The sequence below is a fragment of the Martes martes genome (assembly GCF_963455335.1).
Source record: "Martes martes genome assembly, chromosome: 3".
In the NCBI taxonomy this organism is placed as follows: domain Eukaryota; kingdom Metazoa; phylum Chordata; class Mammalia; order Carnivora; family Mustelidae; genus Martes; species Martes martes.
This window is the reverse complement of record NC_137890.1, coordinates 186,582,931-186,606,563: the sequence shown is the minus strand read 5'-3', so window position 1 is coordinate 186,606,563 and position 23,633 is coordinate 186,582,931. Positions and strand designations below refer to the sequence as shown.

Sequence of the window (23,633 nt, the reverse complement as noted above, 5' to 3'; positions counted from 1 at the left end):
GTAGAAAACCAAGTTCCCCACTCAACCCCTGTTGACAGCTGATGTGGGTATTCGTCTCCACTGCTGGCCTGGGCAGGGCTGGGAGTTCCAGTTGCGTACATGGTCCTTGCTGACGCCTCTGTGGAAGTGGCCTCATTACCACTGACCAGTAGCTAAAGTCCTGACTCTGCACAAAGCCTCCTCTGAGGCCACCACAATGGGCAGGGAGAGACACGCCTCATCACTACTGGATGGGGGTAAAGTCTAAGCTTCCTACATGAGCTCCACTAACACTTTGGGATAAGGTTGGGGGGCTCTTACTGGCCAGTGGGGTTGAAATTATGGTTCCCTGCTTGTCTTTCTCTGACATCACCCTAGCCAAGGTATTGGGGCTCCTTCATATAGACCTGTGAGGGTGGAAATCACCCTCACAGTCCACACCCGTTCAGTCCACACTGGTTACAGGTAGGGGTGAGGTCACAGGTTTTATTGGAGTTTGTCTCGAGTAGAGTGGCTATTGTCTAAATATTTGCTGTCTTGCTAGGCTTTTGTCAGGGTGCTTTGATCTGCAACATGGGCATTTCTAGATTGCTGGCTTCTTCAGGTCTCAAGTCTGAGATATGTGAGGAAAAAGAAAACAAGGAACTTGACACTGGTCATCTTGTGTTTGTTTTATATAAAATGTTCAGGATTTTTAGATACACATACTTCATGGGAGGAATCTACACCATCTTTCTGGGAGCAGAAGTCTCTGTATTTTCTTTCATTAAGTGTGTAAGCCTCTTGCCCATTTATAATTGGGTACTGGGCTTTTTTGTTATTGATTTACAAGAGCCATTTATATATCCTTGATACGAATCTTTTGTCAGGTATGTATTTTGCAAACATATTCTCCCAGTCTGTTGCTTCCTTTTTCATTTCTAAAACTGAGTTTAATGAACAGAAGTTTTAAATTTTGATGAAGCCCAATTCTAGATATCTTTTGAAATAAACTGCTTTAATGCAAAATGAGCCAAGGTCAACTTCTGTTGCTTCCAATGAAAAATGCTGCTTGTATAAACCTACCAGGAATCACCCTGATACTTACACATACAATGATATGAACGGCCAAAACATTTTTGGAATCCATTTTTGGAATGGATTTATGACCATACCAGAAACCGGCCTCATTATTTTAGAGTTTTACCAAATTTTCCACCCCAAACGCCATCTTAGAACTTAATCACCTGTCAGAACTGGCTCTATAAACTTTAGGTAAGTGCACCAATAAATTTCACTCTCAAGGTATGATAAATAGCCACAAGGAATATTATGTAAATGGATGTGCTCCGAATTCTGATGGTTGGCATTTAGCCAGCTTTCCCACATACCTGCTGGTAAATTGATTTCACATGTTTAGTGACAGACACTTTCCGTTGTTAACACCTATTCTATGTGAATTCTCCGCTGATTAGTCTTTCCATACAGGGGTTCTCTGGGGCCCTGAGGATCTGGGAGAGGGAAATCCTTGTTAGCCTGATGCTGAAAGAGCCACAGTCCTTTGGGCCCAGAAGGCATGGTGGTGAGGAGTCCAGGTCGTGGGGAAAGGCCAGGAAAATGAGACCATTTCTCAGCTCTCCCAGGATGAAAGAAATGAAACCGCTTCTGGTACATTTATATTCAAATATATAAACCCTTGCTCCTGATGAATAACTTGATGATAGCTGTGGTTTGGGTTGACTACAGCTCTGCTTCCTGCTCGTATGGGTGTCTGAAGATTCTTGAAAACCCGTTTATCTGTTCATTTATTTAACACTGAAGGGGAACGGCTGTGACATTGATAGAGCTGCTCGTCAGCTCAGAGGTGGTTTCTCTGGGGAGCAGGTGTTAAATGTTGCCCATGGAGGATAAGAGGGTGACCTTCAAGTCAAATGGGAAGGAACTAACGGCTGGTCTTTAAGACCCAAGACAGAAGTCCTGGAGATACTGCACTGAGGAGAACGGCAGAACTTGACACCCACATTTATGATCCTAATACTTTTTCATTATAGTTTATAGGTGTTAGTAATTCATATGTTCATATGCTAGGGCCCCTAGAATTACATAGTGTTATGAAAAGAACTAAATATACAGTTGGCAGATAACCATTGGTCACATTTAACTCCTTGGGCATATAGAGTCCAAGTTTTGTTATCTTTTTTTTTTTAATAGACTTGGAGCTACTTATATATATTTAAGATGCTCTAGAACCACTTGGTCATTATTTATTCACGGTAATACAGTTTTGCCATGTAACTTAAGGGTAGTTGTTGGAGTAAATGCTTATAAAATAGATTTTGGGGATATAACTGCTAAGTTTTCATATTAAGTTTTTCTAACAAGAAGAAATAACATTAGATTAAAAGCAAACTGTAAAAAAAGATGCTTAAAGCAAATTTTTAAAAATTAAGTGATTGATGGATTCCCTAGTTTTCCTTTAAATTAGAAGTACAAATTTCTGTCTCTGTTTTTAATACTTGAAATCCCTTCTGTGTGGTGACAAAATGATACAGGAGTCTCTTTTAGATCTTAGTATTGGACTCACTGACCTTTCTGAGAACATTCTCTGTGCTTCATAACTCATGGCACTTTGTGGGCTCCAGAAGTAATGTTTGTTTCTACCCAAAACTCACCAACTCTTGAATACAGGACTCAAGTTCATCTGAAAATCAAAACAAAAAAAAAATTTCTACAGATATTGTTGATAGCTATTTCCATGGAATAATACTAAGCAAAATGATCTTCAGTTCATTTATACTTACAAAGGTAATGCTTCTGCATGGTAGAAGTAGAGTTATTCCATGTTGATCTTATCAACAATTCATGGAGATCTTCCCGGTTTAGCCATACTTTATATTTGATAACATGTAATAATTATCCATCATATGTACAAAGCATATTAGGAGCATTTGTGTTAAAAAAATGATAGCCCAGTAACAAATGACATTTTATTATTCCAACGATCTTATAATGTCAACACCAATGCTAATAAAAATAGATAATAGGCTGCATTCATCAATGGCAAAGTCAGTTGTATTTCACTTGAAGATTCCCACATTTCAAAGTAAGCCTTTCATAGATAGATAAAAATCCTCTATGACGTAGAATTTTAATCTTTAGGAAAGACTGGGCAAGGGAGAGCAAGAAAAGCAGAGATAGAACAGGGGGTCTCCATACACATGGACTATGAGTACCTTTTTATTCTTGTAATTTAAGATGAAGAAAATTATTTCATTCTACTAAAGTTTTTAAATGTTGAGATTATGGGTTCTTTTCATACTGAATTTTGAGGAAGGCTGCTCTGCTCTATATCTAGGCCATTAGAAGCAATAAAGTTTAAGCTCAACGAGTCAGTACTGGGTTGGTAACTTGGTGACCCTTTCTTTAAAAGCAAAGACATACAAAATGATGTTGAAGAATATTTTAACAAATGGGAGCTTGCTTTGTATATACATGTCATCTCTAAAAGACAAAATTTGGATTGATTGTTATATTCAGGAAATAGGTATTTCATTAATTTGCCCTTTACAGGTATGGGAAAGAGAGAGAGGGATTTCAAGAGAGAGAGAGAGAGATTGCTTTTTACCTTAAGTAAGATTCTGACTTCCTGAGAACTTTCTAATTAGGTGAAATACTGGTTGATCTATTTAGTTTTCTCTCCAGGAACTGAACGAAAAGTACATCCTGTACATTCATGAGAAACTGAAGTAGATTATTGGTTAATAACCTAATGAAACATCTGCTTAAACAGATGTTTTAGTTGAGAGAAGTGTAAACATGATTCTAAATTTACAAATATGTTGATTATTTTTCCTTGTCCGAGGTTGAACCAACGTTTATGCAGATCAGAGGAAAGCCTGAGTCTGGAAAAATTTAAGGTATTACGTAAATGCAGATAAAGTAATATAATAAAGTCAGCTGACAATTATTTGAATAACTATTTACAGGGCCTTCCGTTGCGTGACTTCCTCGGTCACATACAAGTGACTTGAGTCACTCCGTCTTCCTGGTCAAACTGTCCGTCGTCTAATTCCCGCAACACGCTGTCGCCGCTGCTGAGCCCGGACGCGCTGCTGGACTGCGCCGGCCTCGGCTCCCTCGCCCCGCGTTCTCTCGGAGGAGAGAGGAGGCGCTCCTCCGGCAGGTTTCTGCTCTCTGCCGGCGGTGACGTGGCCGTGTCCAGCCCGATGCTCCTGCTGGTGACTTTGTTCCTGTCCTCACCCTTCCCGTGCCGGCTGGCTCTCCTCTGAAACACAAGAGATCGGCCCCGAGAAGTTAACAAGGTGGGTGCTGTCCTGTCCTGCCCCAGCGCAGACTACACTCTGCCCAACATGTCCTTTCCGCGCTTCCCCTCAAAATCCTGCTCGTCTTCCAGGACCAGCTCCGAGTCACCTTCACAACCCCCGCCCCCCCCCCCCGCCGCCCCCCAGGTGACAACGAGCTCGGGTCTGTCGCACGCGCTCAGCAGCTTCTCGGCACGTCCTTCTGCTCATTGACCGGTTGGTTGTGTACGTGTCTGGTACACGTACGGGGGTACCTTGGGGGAGAGAAACCTGCCGAGATCGTACTTTGGGGAACAAAAGAGGGTAAAAATACATTAAAGTTCCATTTTTCTTCTTGGTGTCGCATAGGATCCAGAAAAGTGCTGCATTGGCCGCCTCACACCCAGGTCCCATAGGCACTGACGGCGCCGAGGAGTCACAATGATTCTGAGCACGTTTATATCGCAGAGTGGCTGGAGGGTCTTCCCGGGTCGCGCAGCCCCTCTCCTCGTCCTGCTGCACCCCGCTTCTGCCTGACAGGGCAGGAGCACTCGCCCGCCGGAGCAGCTCGGTCTGCAGACTCTCCGAGAAACTGTGGATGTGTCTGCAATGTCCTTGGTGCAGTTCAGAGTGCAGAGGACATGGTCTTTGCCAAGGTAACAAGTCAAAATAAGGTATCTCAGTCGATACAAGGAAATCTCGGGGAGAAATGTAGCAACTTAACAAGTGGATGTTCTGGGTCCTGATGAGATTCCCCTACAACGGCATCTTTAATACTGATAACGGCACATATTAGAATATGATCACATCTGGGGTGCCTGGGTGGCTCAGTGGGTTAGGCCTCTGCCTTCCGCTCAGGTCATGATCTCAGGGTCCTGGGATCGAGCCCCGCTTCAGGCTCTCTGCTCAGTGGGGAGCCTGCTTCCCCCCCTCTCTCTGCCTGCCACTCTGCCTGCTTATGATCTTTGACTGTCAAATAAATAAAATCTTAAAAAAACCAAAAAAGAATAGGATCACATCCTCTTAGGTACAAAAGTCTGAACAAGGATAAACAGAAAAAGATAAAGACAAAATTTAAAAAGATAAATAAAAAAGCATAGTAATTTCCCAATTTACAGAGTTTATTTCTTGGAAGTTCATTTATATGTTAATTAGGACCTAGGATTGTATTTTCCTAAATGCAAGAGGTACAACTTATAAAACTTAGGAAAAAAATGTAGAAGTCAGATGCCCAGGCTGGTCTGAGAAAACTCTGTTAACCCGTAGGTTTGTTGAACTGTAGTGTGTAAAATATGAAAGTATTGTCTGCTGGTTTTACGGCAAATATACAATGCAAACAAAAGCCTTATTAAATTAGATTTACTAGGCTACCATGGAATGCAACCACCACGTGTGACGTTGCTTGTGTGGGAAGCCGCAGCCCTCGGCGTGTTGCACAGAAAGGCGTGTCGGCAGTTCTTTTTTTTGGCTGAGTTACTGGAGGCCTTGGGCAAGTGTAAGGCAACAAGCGGGTCCTGCCTCAACAAGAGCCTTCGTGGTCCCAAATCAGACAGAGCTGTGCCAGGACACTTCCACTGGCCTCCTGTATCCACCAAATGCAAATATCAGCTCTCAGATCCTTTTCTTTTGGATTCTCACACCAGAAGTATGGAATTTAATGCAAGCAGTGGAACCTGACGGCTTTATCCTTCGGGTGTTGAATTTGAGAATGGCACATTCTCTCTGTCCCTGGGAGCTGGTCAGTGAGGATTGGGCCTTGTGGCTACAGGCAGGGCTGATGAGCGCGGCCTGACTGCTGGCGCCCTTTCCCACACGCAGGAAGAATGTGTTCACTCTTGAATGACCTCTCAGTGTTGACTGAGAGAAAGATAGGAAGGCGGGGATGCCTGGGAGCACTTGGCCGCCTGGATCTTTCTTTCCTGACCAGGAACAGGGCCAAACGTAAATTCAGTAACAAATTCCTTATTGTATGTCAACCAATTCACATACTCAAGGAGAATTTTCTTAATAAAATGTGGGTGTTAATCAGAATGATATGATACTCATAGTAATTTACTTTTAGATAAGTATTAATAAGTAAGCAGCCACCAAATGTAAATTTCAAATATTAGAAGATGACAATACCTAGCATGCTAAGTCTAAAAAAATTTCAGAACACTTTTACTTTTTTATCATATGATCTTAATAAATACATCTTCAGCAATGCTATTGCCTCCCCTACCCCACTTTCCACGTGAGCTAAAAGCTTTTTCCACAGATCAAGTTGCAATGTTCTCACAATTTAGAATGTAGGAGCCCGACCAGTCTTGAGAGATCATCTACTATAACTCATCATCCTATAGAGGTAGGACCCAGGCCCAGAAGAAAGACAGGATTTGCCCAAGGTCAGGGAATGGTTGGTCTCAAACTAGATCCCAAGTATCTTATCTCATTCTTCGAACTCTGTATCATCCACAGCTGCAAAAATATGAGTAGATTTAAGGTCAAAGATCTGTGTGTTTCCCAAATATAATTTTCCTTCAGTTACAAAAATAATACATGTTCAGTGTAGAAAGTCTGGCAAAAACAGAAAAGCAAAACCCACCCCACAATCCTATCTTGTAGAGATACCACTGTTAAAATTTGCCATATTTTACTGTTTCTTTCTGTAAATATGTATGTGTTTGCTTATGCACATATAGATGTGTACGACACACTTTTTTTACTTAGCACTCTATTTTTAGTATTTCTCTATGTCAATAAGGAGAAATTTTCCATGATACATGGCCAGGTTTATTCATGTAACTTCTCATTTTTTTTTCTGATATTTTCACTATAAAATTGGAGAAAATACCAAGATCTGGATGCAGATCTAATGCCATTCTTTTTTTTTTTTTTAAGATTTTATTTATTTATTTGACAGACAGAGATCACAAGTAGGTAGAGAGGCAGGCAGAGAGAGGAAGGAAAGCAGGCTCCCTGCTGAGCAGAAAGCCCAATGTGGGGCTCGATCCTAGGACCCTGGGATCACGACCTGAGCTGAAGACAGCGGCTTAACCCACTGAGCCACCCAGGTGCCCCTCTAATGCCATTCTTGATAAAAATCTATTAACTTTTGAGAATCAGTGTCAATATTTGCTAAAAATGGGTGACCCATTTCAAATATATGAGACTCAATGACAAGTCAGTTGAATTTAGGGTATCCTACCATTCTGGCTTCCATTTTTCACTGTCAGGGTCTTAAAAACAAAAAGGAAAGAATGAAGTTTATAAAACAGTAAAAACTTGGAGTGGACATTCAGGACGTGTCTTCCTTATGTGTCTCAAGCTTGGCGGGGGGGGGTGGGTGGGATCAGGAAGCCTCTGCAAGCTGAAATGTAGCTCTAGTACCACTTGGAAGAGTTTGAAAGATTTTTGAAAACATATGGAGAGACACAACCCGTGCTGGCTCACAGAACTTGTTCCTGGGGCATCCCAGCTTGGGGTTGTCAAAATCATTCAAGTCTGGGAAGGAAAAGCCAACTTTCCTATCCACCTTCTTCTCTGCAGCTGAGTGGACACATGGCCTGATCAGATCCAGTCAGAGTCCTTCCCTGGGATTGCTAGATGGACTGTAGGATAAAGAAGCTCTTTATTTTTTTAGAGAAGAGGGTGGGGAAAGGGCAGAGGGAGAGGGAGAGAATCTTTTCTTCTTCCTCTTCTTCTTCTTCTTCTTCTTCTTCTTCTTCTTCTTCTTCTTTTTTAAGATTTTATTTATTTATTTGAGAGAGAGAGAGAGAGAGAGAGAGAGAGCACAAGCAGAGTGGAGAGGCAGAGGGAGAAGCAGACTCCCTGTTGAGAAGGGAACCTAACACGGGACTTGACTCCAGGACCCTGAGATCATGACCTGAGCTGAAGGTGGACGCTTAACCAAGTGAGCCACCCGGGTGCTCCGAGAGAGAGAATCTTAAGCGGGCTCCATGCCCAGCATAGAGCCCAGTGGGGACTCAGTCTCAGAACCCTGAAATCATGACCTGAGCCTAAATCAAGAGTTGGATGCTTAACTGACTGAGCTACCCAGGCACCCTAAGAAGCTCTTTTTGATGAGGTGGCCATGCTCACCTTCTCAGAAGCCCTCTGCACATATGCACATAGAAGATGAAACAAACCGATGAAGGAGAACATCCTGGCAACACTGAATCTCTCATGCCAGTACCTGAGGGTTCTTGTAGCTCTTTTTTGATGTTATAAGCTATGCCAGTATCCTTCCCACCTAGAAGCCAATACATTCCCTTATATACAAGGCTGTCTGAGCAGGGTTTCTGTCCCTCACATGCCCAGGGAGGGACACCAAGAGGTCATAGCACGGGTGGCCGAGAAGAGAGCTGTTCTCCAGCCTGAACCTTGCCCTGTGGCAGCGGGGACCACTCTTCCTCTTCAGCTCATACCAGGAAAAACCCATTTGCTTTGAGTGGAAAGCATTCCCTAGGTGAAGAACATCATTAAATATAAAAGCAAAGTGCTTTTATCTTGAATTTTACTAAATGCTCTTTGAGACGCGCGACATCCTCTGCTTACACTGGCACCTGATTTGATTTCACGTGGACCTCAGTTGAGGATACTAACAGTTGACAAGTAAAGTATGACCCTCGTGATTTTCAGATAATTTCATATCAACTTCAAATGACTGAAAAAGTAAGAACAAAGTTTAGTAATCGTCTCACTGTCAGGTAAAGGAAGAAGTTAAGGTGTCCCTTAAATATTTCTTAGTATTTTTATGACCTCATTATAGCTACTTTGGAAAAGATCTAATTTCGAACATTTTCCTGCGGCTGCTTCTTCACTTCTAGGTTTGTGTTAGAGAAAGGATTCTATAGATGTGCCCAAGAAGGCTTCGCCTCCTGAAACCATTCATTGTGAGATAAATTTCAAAGACAAGAATATTATTTGAATGTAATACTGCTCTAAAGAAGGAAAATAAATTAAAATTGGTACCACTAACATTAAACTCATGTCTCCCTACTCTCTCCTTCTTTCAATAATGGAACTCCTCCCTGCCGATGCCTTGCAATTTGTGGCCGGCCATGTGCTATTTCGCTGTGGCACCAGCACATGGTTGCCCAGATGGCATATCCCAGCCTCCCTTGCAGACCCTCCTGGGGGCATAGATAAGTTCATGTCAGTGGGATGCGAGAAGAAATATGTGACTTAGGGGTCAGTGCCTTTGAAGCATGCTTGGAATTCCTCTTTCCTTCTTGCTGGCTGGACGTAGCAACGACTGTGACCAGCCCTGGGTCCAGAGGTAGAAGCCAAATGTTGAGGGCAGCAGAGCTGACCAGTCGTGAAGCAGAGCCTTGCCCTACCTTGGAGGTCCTGCCCATCTTTAGACGATTAGGAGAGAGAGACCCTTCTGTTGTATTAAATCATTCCTTATGGGCCTTTTTGGTATAGCATCTTAGTAACTCGTTAGTTACTAATTAATAACGTGAAAAAGTTGTTGATGACTAACGCTTTTTAGCTTAATTTTCCCCAACTTTCTAATTACGAAAAATTTCAAGTCGACAGAAAGTTTAAAGGATAATACAACAAACACTATATACTCATTACCTAATTCTAAACATGTTAATATGTTACCATATTTCATGTATATGTATATGTTTATGTTTTTTGGATAATCAAAAACATTTATCCCCTACATTCCTGCATACTAGCTGAAGGTAATTTTTAGCTGGAGAAAATGGAGTGTCATTAGGAATTTCTAGATTCTTCTTCACTTTCTTCATAGAATTATTGTAGTGTTTAATTATCGAGTATTGAAAGAAAAATATTCCTATTGAAAACAAAAGCAACATTTCATATGACCAGCCACTGTGCTAAGCTCTCTACATGTATTCTAATTGAATCCCCCTCACAACCCTGTGGTAAGTACTAACATTGTCCATATTTTATAGATGAAGATATGGAGGCTTGGAGAGTGTGGCACGGGCACACACACCCACACCCACACACACATGCATCCCATCCCCTGGAATCCTTTTCATGTTTTGTTTTCTACTCCTGAAAACACCAGTGAGTGGAAACTCTACTCTGAGTTAGTGGAAACTAAATACTTTTATATAATTATCAAAGAGATATGGGCTGAAGAATTTAACTGAAATAGAGACTTTTAGGTAATAAAAAATTTTGATTAGTTTTGAGTCTTCAAAACAAAAAAGAATCTTGAAATTCTTTTCTGAATTCCAAAGATCTTAGAGGAAAAAATCTTGGAAGAAAAAGTTGGGAACATTTAATAGATGGAGTTAAAATCCTGGTTGGGAGTCTCTTATCTTACTGCATGTCACATCCTTGAATTCATTTAGAGGCCTCCCAGCAAAAGAAAAATAAGAATAGATAAAAGGACCAAGATAGAAAGGACATTGCTTTAACCCTGCATAGCCTTACTTCATGAGAATTTCATTACGAAGGACAGTCTTTTTTTCTTTGGCAAGATTTATTGTTTTTTAAATTGAATTAATTTACATATATTATTAGTTTCAGAGGTAGAGTTCAGTGATTCGTCAATCTTATATAATAACCAGTGTTCATTATGTCATGTGCCCTCCTTAATGCCAACCCCCCAGTTACCCCATTCCCTCCTCCCCCTACCAGCAACCATCAGTTTGTTTCCTATGATTAAGAATCTCTAATGATTTGTCTCCCTCTCTCATTTCTTAAAAAAGATTATTTATTTATTTATTTGACAGAGAAGGAGAGATCACAAGTAGGCAGAGAGGCAGGCAGAGGGAGAGGCTCCCTGCTGAGCAGAGAGCCCAATGCGGGGCTCAATCCCAGGACCCTGAGACCATGACCCAAGCTGAAGGCAGAGGCTCAACCCACTGAGCCACCCAGGCTCCACGTCTCCCTCTCTCATTTAGACTTGTTTTATTTTTCCCTCCCTTCCCTATGATCCTCTGTTTTGTTTCTGAAATTCCATATGTGAGTGAGATCATATGATAATTGTCTTTCTTTAATTGGGTTATTTCATTTAGTGTAATACCCTCTAGCTCCATCCACATCATTATGAATGGCAAGATTTCATTTTTTTGATGACTGAATAGTATCAATTGTATATATATCTACCATATCTTCTTTATCCATTCATCTGTCAATGGACATCTGGGCTCTTCCCATAGTTGGGCAATTATGCTGCTATAAACACTGGGGTACAGGTTCCCCTTCAGACACTATATTTGTATCTCTGGGGTAAATACCCAGTAGTGCAGTTCCTGGGTCACAGGGTAGCTCTATTTTAAACTTTTTGAGGAACCTCCATGCTGTTTTCCAGAGTGGCTATACCGGCTTACCTTCCCACCAACAGTGTAAGAGGGTTCCCTTTTCTTGGCATCCTCACCAACATCTGTTGTTTCCTGAGTTGTTAATTTTAGCCGTTCTGACTGGTGTGAGGTGGTCTCTCATTGTGGTTTTGATTTGTATTTCCCTGATGGCGAGTGATGTGGAGCATTTTTTCATGTGTCTGGTGGCCATCTGGATGTCGTCTTTGCAGAAACGTCTGTTCGTGTCTTCTGCTTTGTTCATTTCTTGACTGGATTATTTGTTCTTTGGGTGTTGAGTTTGATAAGTTCTTTATGGATTTTGGATACGAGCCCTTTATCTGTCATTTGCAAATATCTTCTCCCATTTTGTTGGTTGTCTTTCAGTTTTGTGGATTGTTTCCTTTGCTGTGCAAAAGCTTTTTATCTTGAGGAGGTCCCAGTAGTTCATTTTTGCCTTTGTTTTCCTTGCCTTTGGAAATGTGTCTAGCAAGACGTTGCTGTGGCCAAGATCATAGACATTGCTGCCTATGTTCTTCTCTTGGATTTTGATGGATTCCTTTCTCACAGTTAGGTCTCTTGTCCATTTTGAGTCTATTTTTGTATGTGGTGTAAGAAAGTAGTCCAGTTTCATTCTTCTGCATGTGGCTGTCCAATTTTTCCAACACCATTTGTTGAAGAGACTGTCTTTTTTCCATTGGGTATTCTTTTCTGCTCTTCTGAAGATTAGTTGACCATAGAGTGGAGGGTCCATTTCTGGCTTCTCTGTTCTATTCCACTGATCTGTGTGTCTGTTTTTGTGCCAGTACCATACTGTCTTGATGATGACAGCTTTGTAATAGAGCTTGAAGTCAGGCAATGTGATGCCACCAGCTTTGGTTTTCTTTTTCAACATTTCCTTGGCTATTTGGGGTCTTTTCTGGTTCCATACAAAGTTTTAGGATTGTTTGTTCCAGTTCTGTGAAAAAAGTTGATGGTATTTTGATAGGGATTGCACTGACTGTGTAGATTGCTTTAGGTAGCATTGACATTTTAACAATAATTGTTCTTCCAATCTGTTAGCATAGAACATTTTTCCAATTTTGGGGTCTTCCTCAATTTCTTTCATGAGTGTTCTATAGTTTTCTGAGGGTAGATCCTTTGCCTCTTTGGTTAGGTTTATTCCTGGGTATCTTACGGTTTTGGGTGTAGTTGTGAATGGGATTGACTCCTTAATTTCTCTTTCTTCTGTCTCATTGTTAGTGTATAGAAATGTAATGGATTTCTGTGCATTGATTTTATATCCTACCACTTTGCTGAATTCCTGTATGAGTTGTAGCAATTTTGGGGTGGAGTCTTTTGGGTTTCCACATAGAATATCGTGTCATCTATGAAGAGGAGAGTTTGACTTCTTTGTGGATTTGGATGCCTTTCTTTCTTTTTTTTTTTTGTCTGATTGCTGAGGCTGGGACTTCTAGTACTATATTGAACAGCAGTGGTGGTAGTGGACATCCCTGTTGAGTTCCTGACCTTAGGGGAAAATCTCTCATTTTTTCCCCTTTGAGAATGATATTTGCAGGGCACCTGGGTGACCAGCCATTAAGCGTCTGCATTTGGCTCTGGTCATGATCCCAGGGTCCTGGGATCAAGCACCACATCTGGCTCTCTGATCAGAAGGAAGACTGCTTCTCCCTCTGCCGCTCCCTCTGCTTGTGTTCACTCTCTCAGTGTCTCTCTGTCAAATCAATAAAAATAAAATCTTAAAAAAAAAAAAGAGAGAATGATATTCACTGTGGGCTCTTCATAGATGACTTTTATCACATTGAGGTATGTTCCCTCTGTCCCCACACTGTGAAGAGTTTTAATCAGGAAAGGATGCTGTACTTTGTCAAATGCTTTTTCTGCATCTATTGAGAGGATCATATGGTTCTTGTCCTCTCTTTTATTAATATAGTGTATCACATTGATTGATTTGCAACTGTTGAACCATCTTTACAGCCCAGGAAGGAATAAATCTCACTTGGTCATGGTGAATAGTCCTTTTTTTTGTTTTTTAAAATTTTATTTATTTATTCGACAGAGAGAGAAATCACAAGTAGGCCGAGAGGCAGGCAGAGAGAGGGGGAAGCAGGCTCCCCGCCCAGCAGAGAGCCGGACTCGGGGCTTGATCCCAGGATCCTGAGATCATGACCTGAGCCGAAGGCAGAGGCTCAACCCACTGAGCCACCCATGTGCCCAGTGAATAGTCCTTTTAATGTATTGTTGGATCCTATTGGCAAGTATCTTGGTGAGAATTTTTGCATCCATGTTCATCAGGGATATTGGTCTGTAATTTTCCTTTTTAGTGGGGTCTTTGTCTGGTTTGGGGATGAAGGTCATGCTGACCTCATAGAAAGAGTTGGGAAGTCTTTCTTCCATTTCTATTTTTTGAAACTGCTTCAGAAGAATAGGTATCAATTCTTTAAATGTTTGGTAGAATTCCCCTGGGAAGCCGTCTAGCCCTGGGCTCTTGTTTTTTAGGAGTTTTTTTTTTTTTTTTTTAAAGATTTTATTTATTTATTTGACACAGAGAGAGAGATCACAAGTAGGGAGAGAGGCAGGCAGAGAGAGGGGGGGAAGCAGGCTCCCTGCTGAGCCGAGAGCACGATGCGGGCCTTGATCCCAGGGCCCTGGGATCATGACCTGAGCCGAAGGCAGAGGCTTTGACCCACTGAGCCACCCAGGCACCTCTTTGGAGATTTTTGATGACTGCTTCAATCTCCTTACTGGTTGTGTCTGTTCAGGTTTTCTATGTCTTCCTGGTTCAGTTTTGGTAGTTTATATGTCTCTAGGATTGCATCCGTTTCTTCAGGTTGCCTTATTTGCTGGCATATAGTTGCTCAGCATATGTTCTTTTTTTTTTTTTTTTAAAGATTTTATCCATTTGACAGACAGAGATCACAAATAAGCAGAGAGGCAGGCAGAGAGAGAGGAGGAAGTAGGCCCCCTGCTGAGCAGAGAGCCTGATGCAGGCTTGATCCTAGGACCCTGGGATCATGACCTGAGCCGAAGGCAGAGGTTTAACCCACTGAGCCACCCAGGCGCCCCTGCTCATCATATGTTCTTAAAGTTGTTTGTATTTCTTCGGTGTTGGTTGTGATCTCTCCTCTTTCATTCGTGATTTTATTTACTTGGGTCCTTCTTCCTTTCTTTTTGATAAGTCTGGCCAAGGGTTTTTTGATATTATTAATTCTTTCAAAGAACCAGGTCCTACTTTCATCTGTTCTACTGTTCTTTTTGTTTCTACCAAGGAAAGTCTTTAATGAAGGACAAAGACATAAGAAATGTAGTCTATGTGATTTATAAAGCAATCTTTTAATTTTTAGATTATTGTATACCAAAAGTATATAGTTCTATGAATTTCCACAGCCATTCATAGTTTTGTGTAACCACAATAGGATACAGAACAGTTCCATTATCTCCGCTAAAACTCCCATAGGATCCCTTTATCATTTCCCTTCCCCAAAACTCTAATTCCTAGCAACCACTGATCTGTTCCCCACATATAGTTTTATCTTTTTGAGAATATCATATAAATGGAATCTCTATAATATTTTTATTTATTATTATTTATTTATTATTATTATTTTTAAATTACAATATTGGTAATGCATGGTAGTATTGGTAGTGCTATGTTAGTATCAGGTGTACAAATAGTGATTCAACAATTATATCCATTACTCAGTGTTCATCAAGATAAGTGTACTCTTGGGGTGCCTGGGTGGCTCAGTGGGTTAAAGCCTCTGCCTTCGGCTCAGGTCATGATCCCAGGGTCCTGGGATCGAGCCCCACATGGGGCTCTCTGCTCAGCAGGGAGCCTGCTTCCTCCTCTCTCTGCCTGCCTCTCTGCCTACTTGTGATCTCTGTCTGTCAAATAAATAAATAAAATCTTAAAAAAAAAAAAGATAAGTACACTTTTAATCCTCTTCACCTATTTTATCCATCTCCCCACCCACTTCCCCTTGGTAACCACAAGTTTGTTTTCTATATTTAAGAGTCTGGGTTTGGGTTTTTTTTTTTTTTTTGTCTTTTTCTTTTTTCATCTGTTTTGTTTCTTAAATTTCACATATGTATGAAATCATACGGTACTTGTCTTTATCTACTTGACTTATTTCACTTAGTATTATATCCTCTAGATTCAGCCATGTTGTTGCTGACAGCAAGACTTTATTCTTTTTTATGGCTGAATAATATTCTACCATATATATACATATACATATTGAGAGAGCGAGAGATCACACCTTCTTTATCCATTCACATATTGATGGACTATTGGACTTTTCCCATATCATGGCTATTGTAAATAATGCTGCAGTAGACATAGGGGTGCATATCTCTTTTCAAATTAGTGTTTTCACATTCTTTGGGTAAATGCCCACAAGTGCAGTTACTGGATCATACGGTAATTCTGTTTTTAGTTTTTTGAGGAGACTGCATACAGTTTTCCACAGTGGCTGCACCAATTTACATTCCCACCAACAGTGCACAAAGGTTCCCTTTTCTCCACATCCTCGCAGTATTTCTTATTTCTCATCTTTTTTATATTAACCCTTGTGACTGATGTGAGGTGATCTGTCATTGCGGCTTTGATTTGCATTTTTCTGATGATTAGTGATGCTGAGCATTTTCTCACATGTGTATTGGCCATCTGTATGTCTGTTGCAATATTAGGCACACTCACAAACAATTTCCCTCTACCCTCTTATCTCATGAGGCTTGCAAGTTAACAAAAGACAGATTAACAGGAAAAAAGGTTTATTTTGGATGTCTGTGGGGGCTTCACAAAGAAAAAGTGAAAACCTAAAGAGGCAGTTAGACCTGGGAGCTTATACATGATTTTAGCAAAGTGATTTTAACAAAGGAAGAGGGCTTTGGGCTTCTATGGGCAGCAGATTGTGGAAAGGTGCAAATGTGGTGAACCTAACAGAAGATAAGGGTTATTTTAGTAAGGTTTACTTCTGTAGACTCAAGTCAGTGCCACCTCTAGCAATAAGTCATCTCTGGTAATTAGTAGGAGTCTTTTCTCCCTAGTACAGGGAAGGAGGACAACTTTACAACTGGAAATTTATGTTACCTTTTTTTTTTTTAAGATTTTATTTTTTAAATAATCTCTACACCCAACATGAGGCTTGAACTCACAACCCTGAGATCAAGAGTCTGAGTGAGTTCAAGATGAAGAGTCTACTGAGTCAGCCAGGCAACCCTATGTTATCTTTAAAAAGGGGAATTTATTAAAAAAAAAAAAAAAGGAAATTTATGCCCTGCTTTTTATCACAAAGGGAAGGGATAGAAAGTTACTCCTATGTATGTGATTCTTAACTGCATTCAGCTGAAGATAATCCTTTACCCACGTGGCAGATTTTGGGGTGACATATTTTGATCCCCTTCAGAACTGTCTCCCAGCACCAAGTTACTGACACATTTCCTTTGTTGCTATATGTTGGTTTAGAGAATATTTCCATATCAAGTCCACATTTCCTCATCTGTATTCACCATTTAGAATCACAATGAGAGTTAAGGATTAAATGCTTCAATAGAACATTTAGTAATAAAGCATCAGTTTTACTCACTTCTGGTGTTTGAGCAGCTGAATTCCACATAACTGGTCTCTGAAGGAACACAACTTGTTTTGTAGCCAAATTCCCTTCACTGCAAATGAAAGCAATAGCATTAGTATTTGCAAATTAGTAATTCTCAATTTCATCCTTGGCTAGAATATTTCATATGTATCCTTTGTAATATAATCTTCTGATCCAAAAATAATTATGAAATATGATTCTATATAAGTTGTAACTGGAAAAACAAGAAAAAAATGCCTAAAAACTGAATACAGTCCTTACCAAAGAAAAATTTGTTTAGAACTTGTAATCTCAATATGCTAATGTAAGTATTTTCACCTTTTTTTTGCCCCCTCCTAGTCTTTATCAACATGTGAATTTCCACATTTCTGTGTTCTATGCTTTTCATCAAACACCCCTTTCCTTGTTTGTACACTTGTGATCATATGCTTAATAGCTGCAGTCTCTCAAAGAATTGAGATACTAAAATGCATTACGCCTTTCCTGTATTATTGGAAAATTAGGTTGTTTCCTATTTTCCACTAAATTTTAAATAATGCTGCTGTAAAATATGGATAGTCTTCCTTATTCTTATGACTTATTTCTTTGAGATAAAGTCTCAGGAGTGGGATTATTGGGTCAAAAGGGCATGATTTAAGCTTCTTGGTATGCATCGTCAAATTTGCCTCATAAGAAGAAGAGACTAATTGAGGCTACCACACGTGAGAGATTTTATATACATTTTCAGATGAGGGGCTTGAGCCACAGCTAGTTTTATTTTCAGATGCTTCTTTGTAGTCAGCTACTCAGTATTCTCCTTATTTAACTATCATCATGGCAAATTACCCCTTGCCAAAGACTACTTGGGGTTTGTATTTCTCTGAAATGCTTTTCACAGTCTCCATGGATTTATGGGAGGGAGTGTCTGTAGCTAATGTTGCTCAGTTACGACTTTTATTATGCAAAAAACCCAAACAAAACCTTACTATTAGCTGCATTTTATGCTGAGCTCTTTTTCTGGAAAACAAATGCAACATTGAAACTCCGGCCCTAGCGGTATATGTCAACCCGACACCATCTGAAAATCCCAAACTTACTGCTACTGTTGAATTTTGAGCAGCAAAATTTTCTCCAAAGTGGTAATGAGAGACTGCTCCTTTTTTATTTTTAAAAGAATGCTTCTAGTCTAATATCAGTTTAGTTTAACTTTATCTTTGATTAGAAGAAAGACTTGGTATGAAGTGTAGTTGACCCTTGAACAACGTGGGGCTTAAGGGCATCACCCCCTCCCCACCCCAGTCAAAAATCCACATGGGGGGCCACTTGGCTGGTTCAGTAGGTAGAGCATGTGATTCTTGATCTTGGGGCTGTGAATATGAGCCCCAGTTTGGGGGTAGAGATTATTTAAAAATAAAATCATTTTTTTAAAGATTTTATTTATTTATTTGACACAGAGAGAGAGAGCACAAGTAGGCAGGGAGGCAGCAGAGAGAGAGGGGGAAGCAGGCTTGCCGCTGAGCAGAGAGCCCGATGTGGGGCTCGATCCCAGAACCCTGAGATCATGACCTGAGCCGACGGCAGAGGCTCAACCCACTGAGCCACAAGGTGCCCCCAAAATAAAATCTTTAAAAAAAAATCCACATATACTTTAGACTCTCCAAAAACTTAACTACTAAGAGCCTGCTGTTGACTAGAAACCTCGCCAAATATATTAACAGTTAACTAACACAGATTTTGTATGTTAAATATATTATAAACTGTATTCTTACAATAAAATAAGCTAGAGAAAAAAATGTTATGAAAAATATCATAAGGAGGAGAAAATACATTTACAGTTTTGTACTATATTTGTCAAAATAAATCTACTTATAAGTGGACCTGTGCAGTTCAAACCCATGTTGTTTAAGGGCCAACTGTAGATTGTTACTTTTGGGAACAAGCATCAGGAGACATGGCTTATGACGTAGGCATACAGGGAAGAGACTAAGAGTATGCAGAATAGGCTGGTCTGTGTTTGGGAAGTACAGAATATGCTGGAAAAAGCAGTGGCTTTGGAGCCAAAGAGTTCCTGGGTTTAAATCCCAACTCTTCCATAATAGCTGATGATACCACCTCATAGCTGGTGACTTTAGCAAAGTTTGAAAATTCTCTGACTCTCATTTCCTGTCAGGGACTTTGCAAAGGGTAAGTAGGCAGAGCAGCAGGCAGAGAGAGAGGAGGAAGCAGGCTCCCCACTGAGCAGAGAGCCCGATGTGGGGCTCGAGCCCAGGACCCTGAGATCATGACCTGAGCCGAAGGCAGAGGCTTAACCCACTCAGCCACCCAGGCACCCCTTACACTCACCTTTCGATGTGGGCCAACACTAGCGTAGGATCTGGGGAAAGTGAGCCCAGGATTGTATTTACAGCAGAAGCAGAGGAGTCAGGCCACAGATGGGAGAGAAAATGGGTTTTTGACCAGCTCTACAGCTTTGAAATGTGCGGACACATCATTTGTCGGTGACGTATTTATTGGAGAGGCAGTCGAGTGTGGGGGAAACAGCATACATGGCTTTCGAGTCAGACCAATGCTGGGTTTGCATCCCAGTTTTGCCCCTTACTAGCTACGTGATGCTGAGCTAGTCACCCAGACTTTCTGAGCCTTCTCTTTCTCTTCTGTACAACAGAGGTGGTTCTTACAGTACTGGTGAGGTGGTGGAAGAAAAATTCTTAGCACGGATCTTGCAGCATAGTAGACGCTCAATAAATTTTCCTTCTCTCTTCCTTACCTTCTTCTATGGCTTTCATATGAAGACAAAAGGAAGACTTTCTGTTTGGGTGTTGTTTAAGGGAGTGGGGTTTGCTATGGCCGCAACAGACTACCAAGACAAAGAACGACCTCCAACAGCAGAAGACCTCACGGACTGAACTAAGAAGGGTAACTTGGATTTGTGTTTGCTTTTGAGGTACTGAGTCCTTTCCATGTAAATGAGCACGCTTGTTTCTTATGATAGCCCCCCACCTTCTAAAAAGATTTCATTTTTACGTAATCTCTACATCCAGCGTGGAGCGCGAAACTACAGCCGTGCGCTCAAGATGTGCACCCTCCACTGACTGAGCCAGCCAGACACCCCCTTGGGATTGTTCTTTAAGGTGAGCGCAGAAGATATTATTTTCCTCATTTTATGGATAATGAAATTGAGACCCAGAGTTTTTTAGGAGTTTTGCCTTGAGTCTCCTCTATTTCCTACAACACCATACTATCTATACAAGAAATGTAGAGGGGCGCCTGGGTGACTCGGTTGTTATGCATATGCCTTCTGCTCGGGTTGTGATCCAGGGGTCCTAGGATCGAGTCCCGCATCTGGCTCCCTGCTCGGTGGGAAGCCTGCTTCTCCCTCTTCCCCTCCCCCTGCTTGTTCTCCCTCTTTTGCTGTCTTGCTCTCTGTCAAATAAATAAATAGAATCTTAAAAAAAAAAAAAAAAAAGAAATGTAGAATGAATTCAGTAAAGCCTTGACTACAGAGAGGAGTGGCCTAATTTAATTCCATTCTGACCGGAAAACTTTGTAATGAATGGATAAGCACAGACTGTTTCTGCAGAAGTTCAGACATTATGTAGCATCTCCCAAATGTATCATTTCTGCTTATAATGTTTAGGAGTTGTACTGGAGAATAATGAAGAAAATAAAGACAAGTGTTCATTTTTTCCTTGGGCCAATTAGACTGTTTAAACAGACCACACAGGTCCTGGTGTTCGTATGGCAAAAGGAAGGAGAGGCAGGAGTAAGTTCTTGACCCGTTTGGCGTTTAAGTACCACATATAAGGTGGATCACGAAACTGTGCCTTAAAAAATTTACCCCATGAATTCAGTTAAGAGTGAACAGCATTACTTAAAACAAGCACAAAACAAAACTGAAAAGCAGTTCTATCACAGTTTGATAGTATCTTTGGTGATACTTAAACTTGTAGATTATTTTTGCAGGAAGTTATGAGGACAACATGAACTTGTGCTTAGTCCAATATTTGCTTATGATTTCAAACGTCTTTTTTTTTTTTTTTAAGGATTTTATGTGTTCATTTGATAGAGAGAGAGCACAAGCAAGGAGGACAGCAGGCAGAGAGAGAGGGGGAAGCAGTCTCCCTGTTCGTCAGGCCCGGTGTGGGGCTCGATCCCAGGACCCTGCGACCGTGAGCTGAGCTGAAGGCAGACGCTTAACCGACGGAGCCTCCCAGGTGCTCCTCGCACATCTTTGAAACAGAGCTGAAGCACTTAGAACTTGTGGGTAGATGGGAGCAAGTCTTTCTGCATTCTTTAAAACATGAAAACCCCCCAAGATTGATAGTCCTGTGTGAATTGTCAGTTGCTCACGTCTCATCTCGGAATTCCTGCTCGTGGCCTCCTCCCACTGGCATGCCCATGACACCAGTTCTGCCTCTTTCCAGGCTGCCCATCTTTTGAGATTCATTTTGCGGACGACCTCCTGCGGAAAGTCTCCAGTGATCCCTCAACCGAAGAGCAGCACCTCCCTTTTGGGGCCCCCACGGAACCTCACGTCAAGCTCATTCCCTTTCCCGGGGAACACGTCTCCCTCCTACCACATCCCAGCCTCCCGGGCATCTTAGCTCCCTCCCTCTGCATCTTGCGTGTTAACTAGCAGAGCGTCCCCTTTCTAAATGGTGCTCAGTAAATATTTGGAGACTCAAATACTTTATGAAAAAGTGGTCATTTGATCTCTATGATAATGTATTGATGTCCAGAACATGCATTAAAAAAAAAAAATCATAAAAAGTGAGCAAAGTCTTGGAGGCGAAATAAAAGGCTTCTTAGGTATTTTTACATCTATGATGTTCCTTGATGGTTAGTATGACTCTTTAAAGCTTTACCTCTTCCTTCTCCTCCACACAAAACTTACCCTTTAGGCTCACCAGCTTATGATAACTGTACCTAGAGAATTTTATGTTAATTAGAGATATTAAAATGTCTCATATTACAGTCAAATGTAAAAATAATTCGCTTCTCCCCTTTCCCCTTTCTCCTGCTTTAGGAAGGGGGAAGATTATTCTTTTTTTTTTTTTTTTAAAGATTTAATTTATTTATTTGACAGACAGAGATCACAAGTACGCAGAGAAGCAGACAGAGAGAGAGGAGGAAGCAGGAGAGCCCGACATGGGGCTTGATCCCAGGACCCTGGGATCATGAGCTGAGCTGAAGACAGAGGCTTTAACCCACTGAGCCACCCAGGCACCCTCGGGAAGATTATTCTTAAACAATATACCAAGAAGGGTGAAGATAGATACATTTCCCTATTTTAAAATTAAAAACTTATGTTAATCAAAAGACATCACAAAAAAGAGTAAAAAGACAAGCCACAAAGAATTAGGGAAGATAATTTCAACACATGTAACAAATAAAGGACTTATATCCAGTATATATATAAAAAAGTCTTATAAATAGAACTTCAAATGTAGGAGAAAGATTTAAATAGATTCTTTACAAAAGAAAAATCCAAGTGGCCAATAAACATGAAAATATGCTCAATCTCCGTAGTAACTACGTAAATACGAATTAAAACCACACCGAGATCATACTGTATCCACACTAGGATGGCAAAATGTAGAAATCTGACAATATTTTTATTGGAGCAATAGGGACTTCCTGTTCTGTGGTTAGGAGCGCAAACGGCAACATTCCACTTGGCAAGAGTTTGGCATTTATCTAATAAAGCTAAAGAAACGCCCTATGGCCCAGCAATTACGCTTCTAGATCTATACCCTTGAGAAGTTCACGGCCACGTGCGCTGGGATCCCTGCTCATGTCCAGCACAGCCCTGCTCGTCAGAACCGAGCGCTGGAGGCAACGCCATCACCAGTAAGCAGGATGGATTAATAAATTGCTACAGGAAACAGCAAGGGTAAATCTCACAATGTAAGTGAAAGAAACAACATGTTGAAGTATATTTTATGTGTGTGTGTGTGTGTGTGTGTATACATATATATGTATGTATTTCAAAACCAGCATTGTTTAGGTATACCTACATGAATGATCAAACTCTTAGGCCAAGCACGGAAGTGATTATCCTAAAAACTGGGATGTTAACCCCTGAGTGAAGAGAGTAGGAAATACACAGGGTGCTTCTAAGGCGCCAACAGCAGGTGGACTGTCCAGTGGAAATTACACAAGTGGTTACAGTTACCCCCATTTGTGTTTTGGGTACTTCCTCCGTTGTGTGTTGAAGACAGACCGTTTTAGGAGTACATGCAATGGTGACGTGCGGGAGAATGTAGGTTTACACATGATACATATGCTCCCTCCCCTTTCACATTTATTATCTGGCAAAAATCAGTCTTGAATTCTCTGGGTTTTAAATTAGAAGAGGTCTTTAGGAATTCCTCGGCCTGTATTCACTTTTCCTTGAATGTATCTTGCACATTCCTGTTTTCTCTTGTTTGTTTGTTAATTTGTTTTTGCTTAAGGTTGCCAGAGAAAGGAGACAAGTTGGGGTGCTCACACATCAACCTCCCGCCTTCTGCGCACGTGGCAGACGTCAC

At 41.0% G+C, this 23,633-nt stretch overlaps 1 protein-coding gene across 1 annotated transcript in view; it reads right to left on the bottom strand.

The window, feature by feature from the left end:
• Positions 1 to 2,927: 2,927 nt before the first annotated feature.
• The window catches only part of RFTN2 (raftlin family member 2), a 68,970-nt gene continuing 48,264 nt past the window's right edge, over positions 2,928 to 23,633 (bottom strand). The window contains exons 8-9 of the mRNA XM_080798999.1: positions 17,116 to 17,194; positions 2,928 to 4,243 (exon numbers count right to left, since the gene is read on the bottom strand). Coding sequence (XP_080655125.1) covers positions 3,971 to 4,243; positions 17,116 to 17,194 — 352 coding nt within the window. The 3' untranslated portion in view covers positions 2,928 to 3,970. The remainder of the gene's footprint in view (positions 4,244 to 17,115; positions 17,195 to 23,633) is intronic.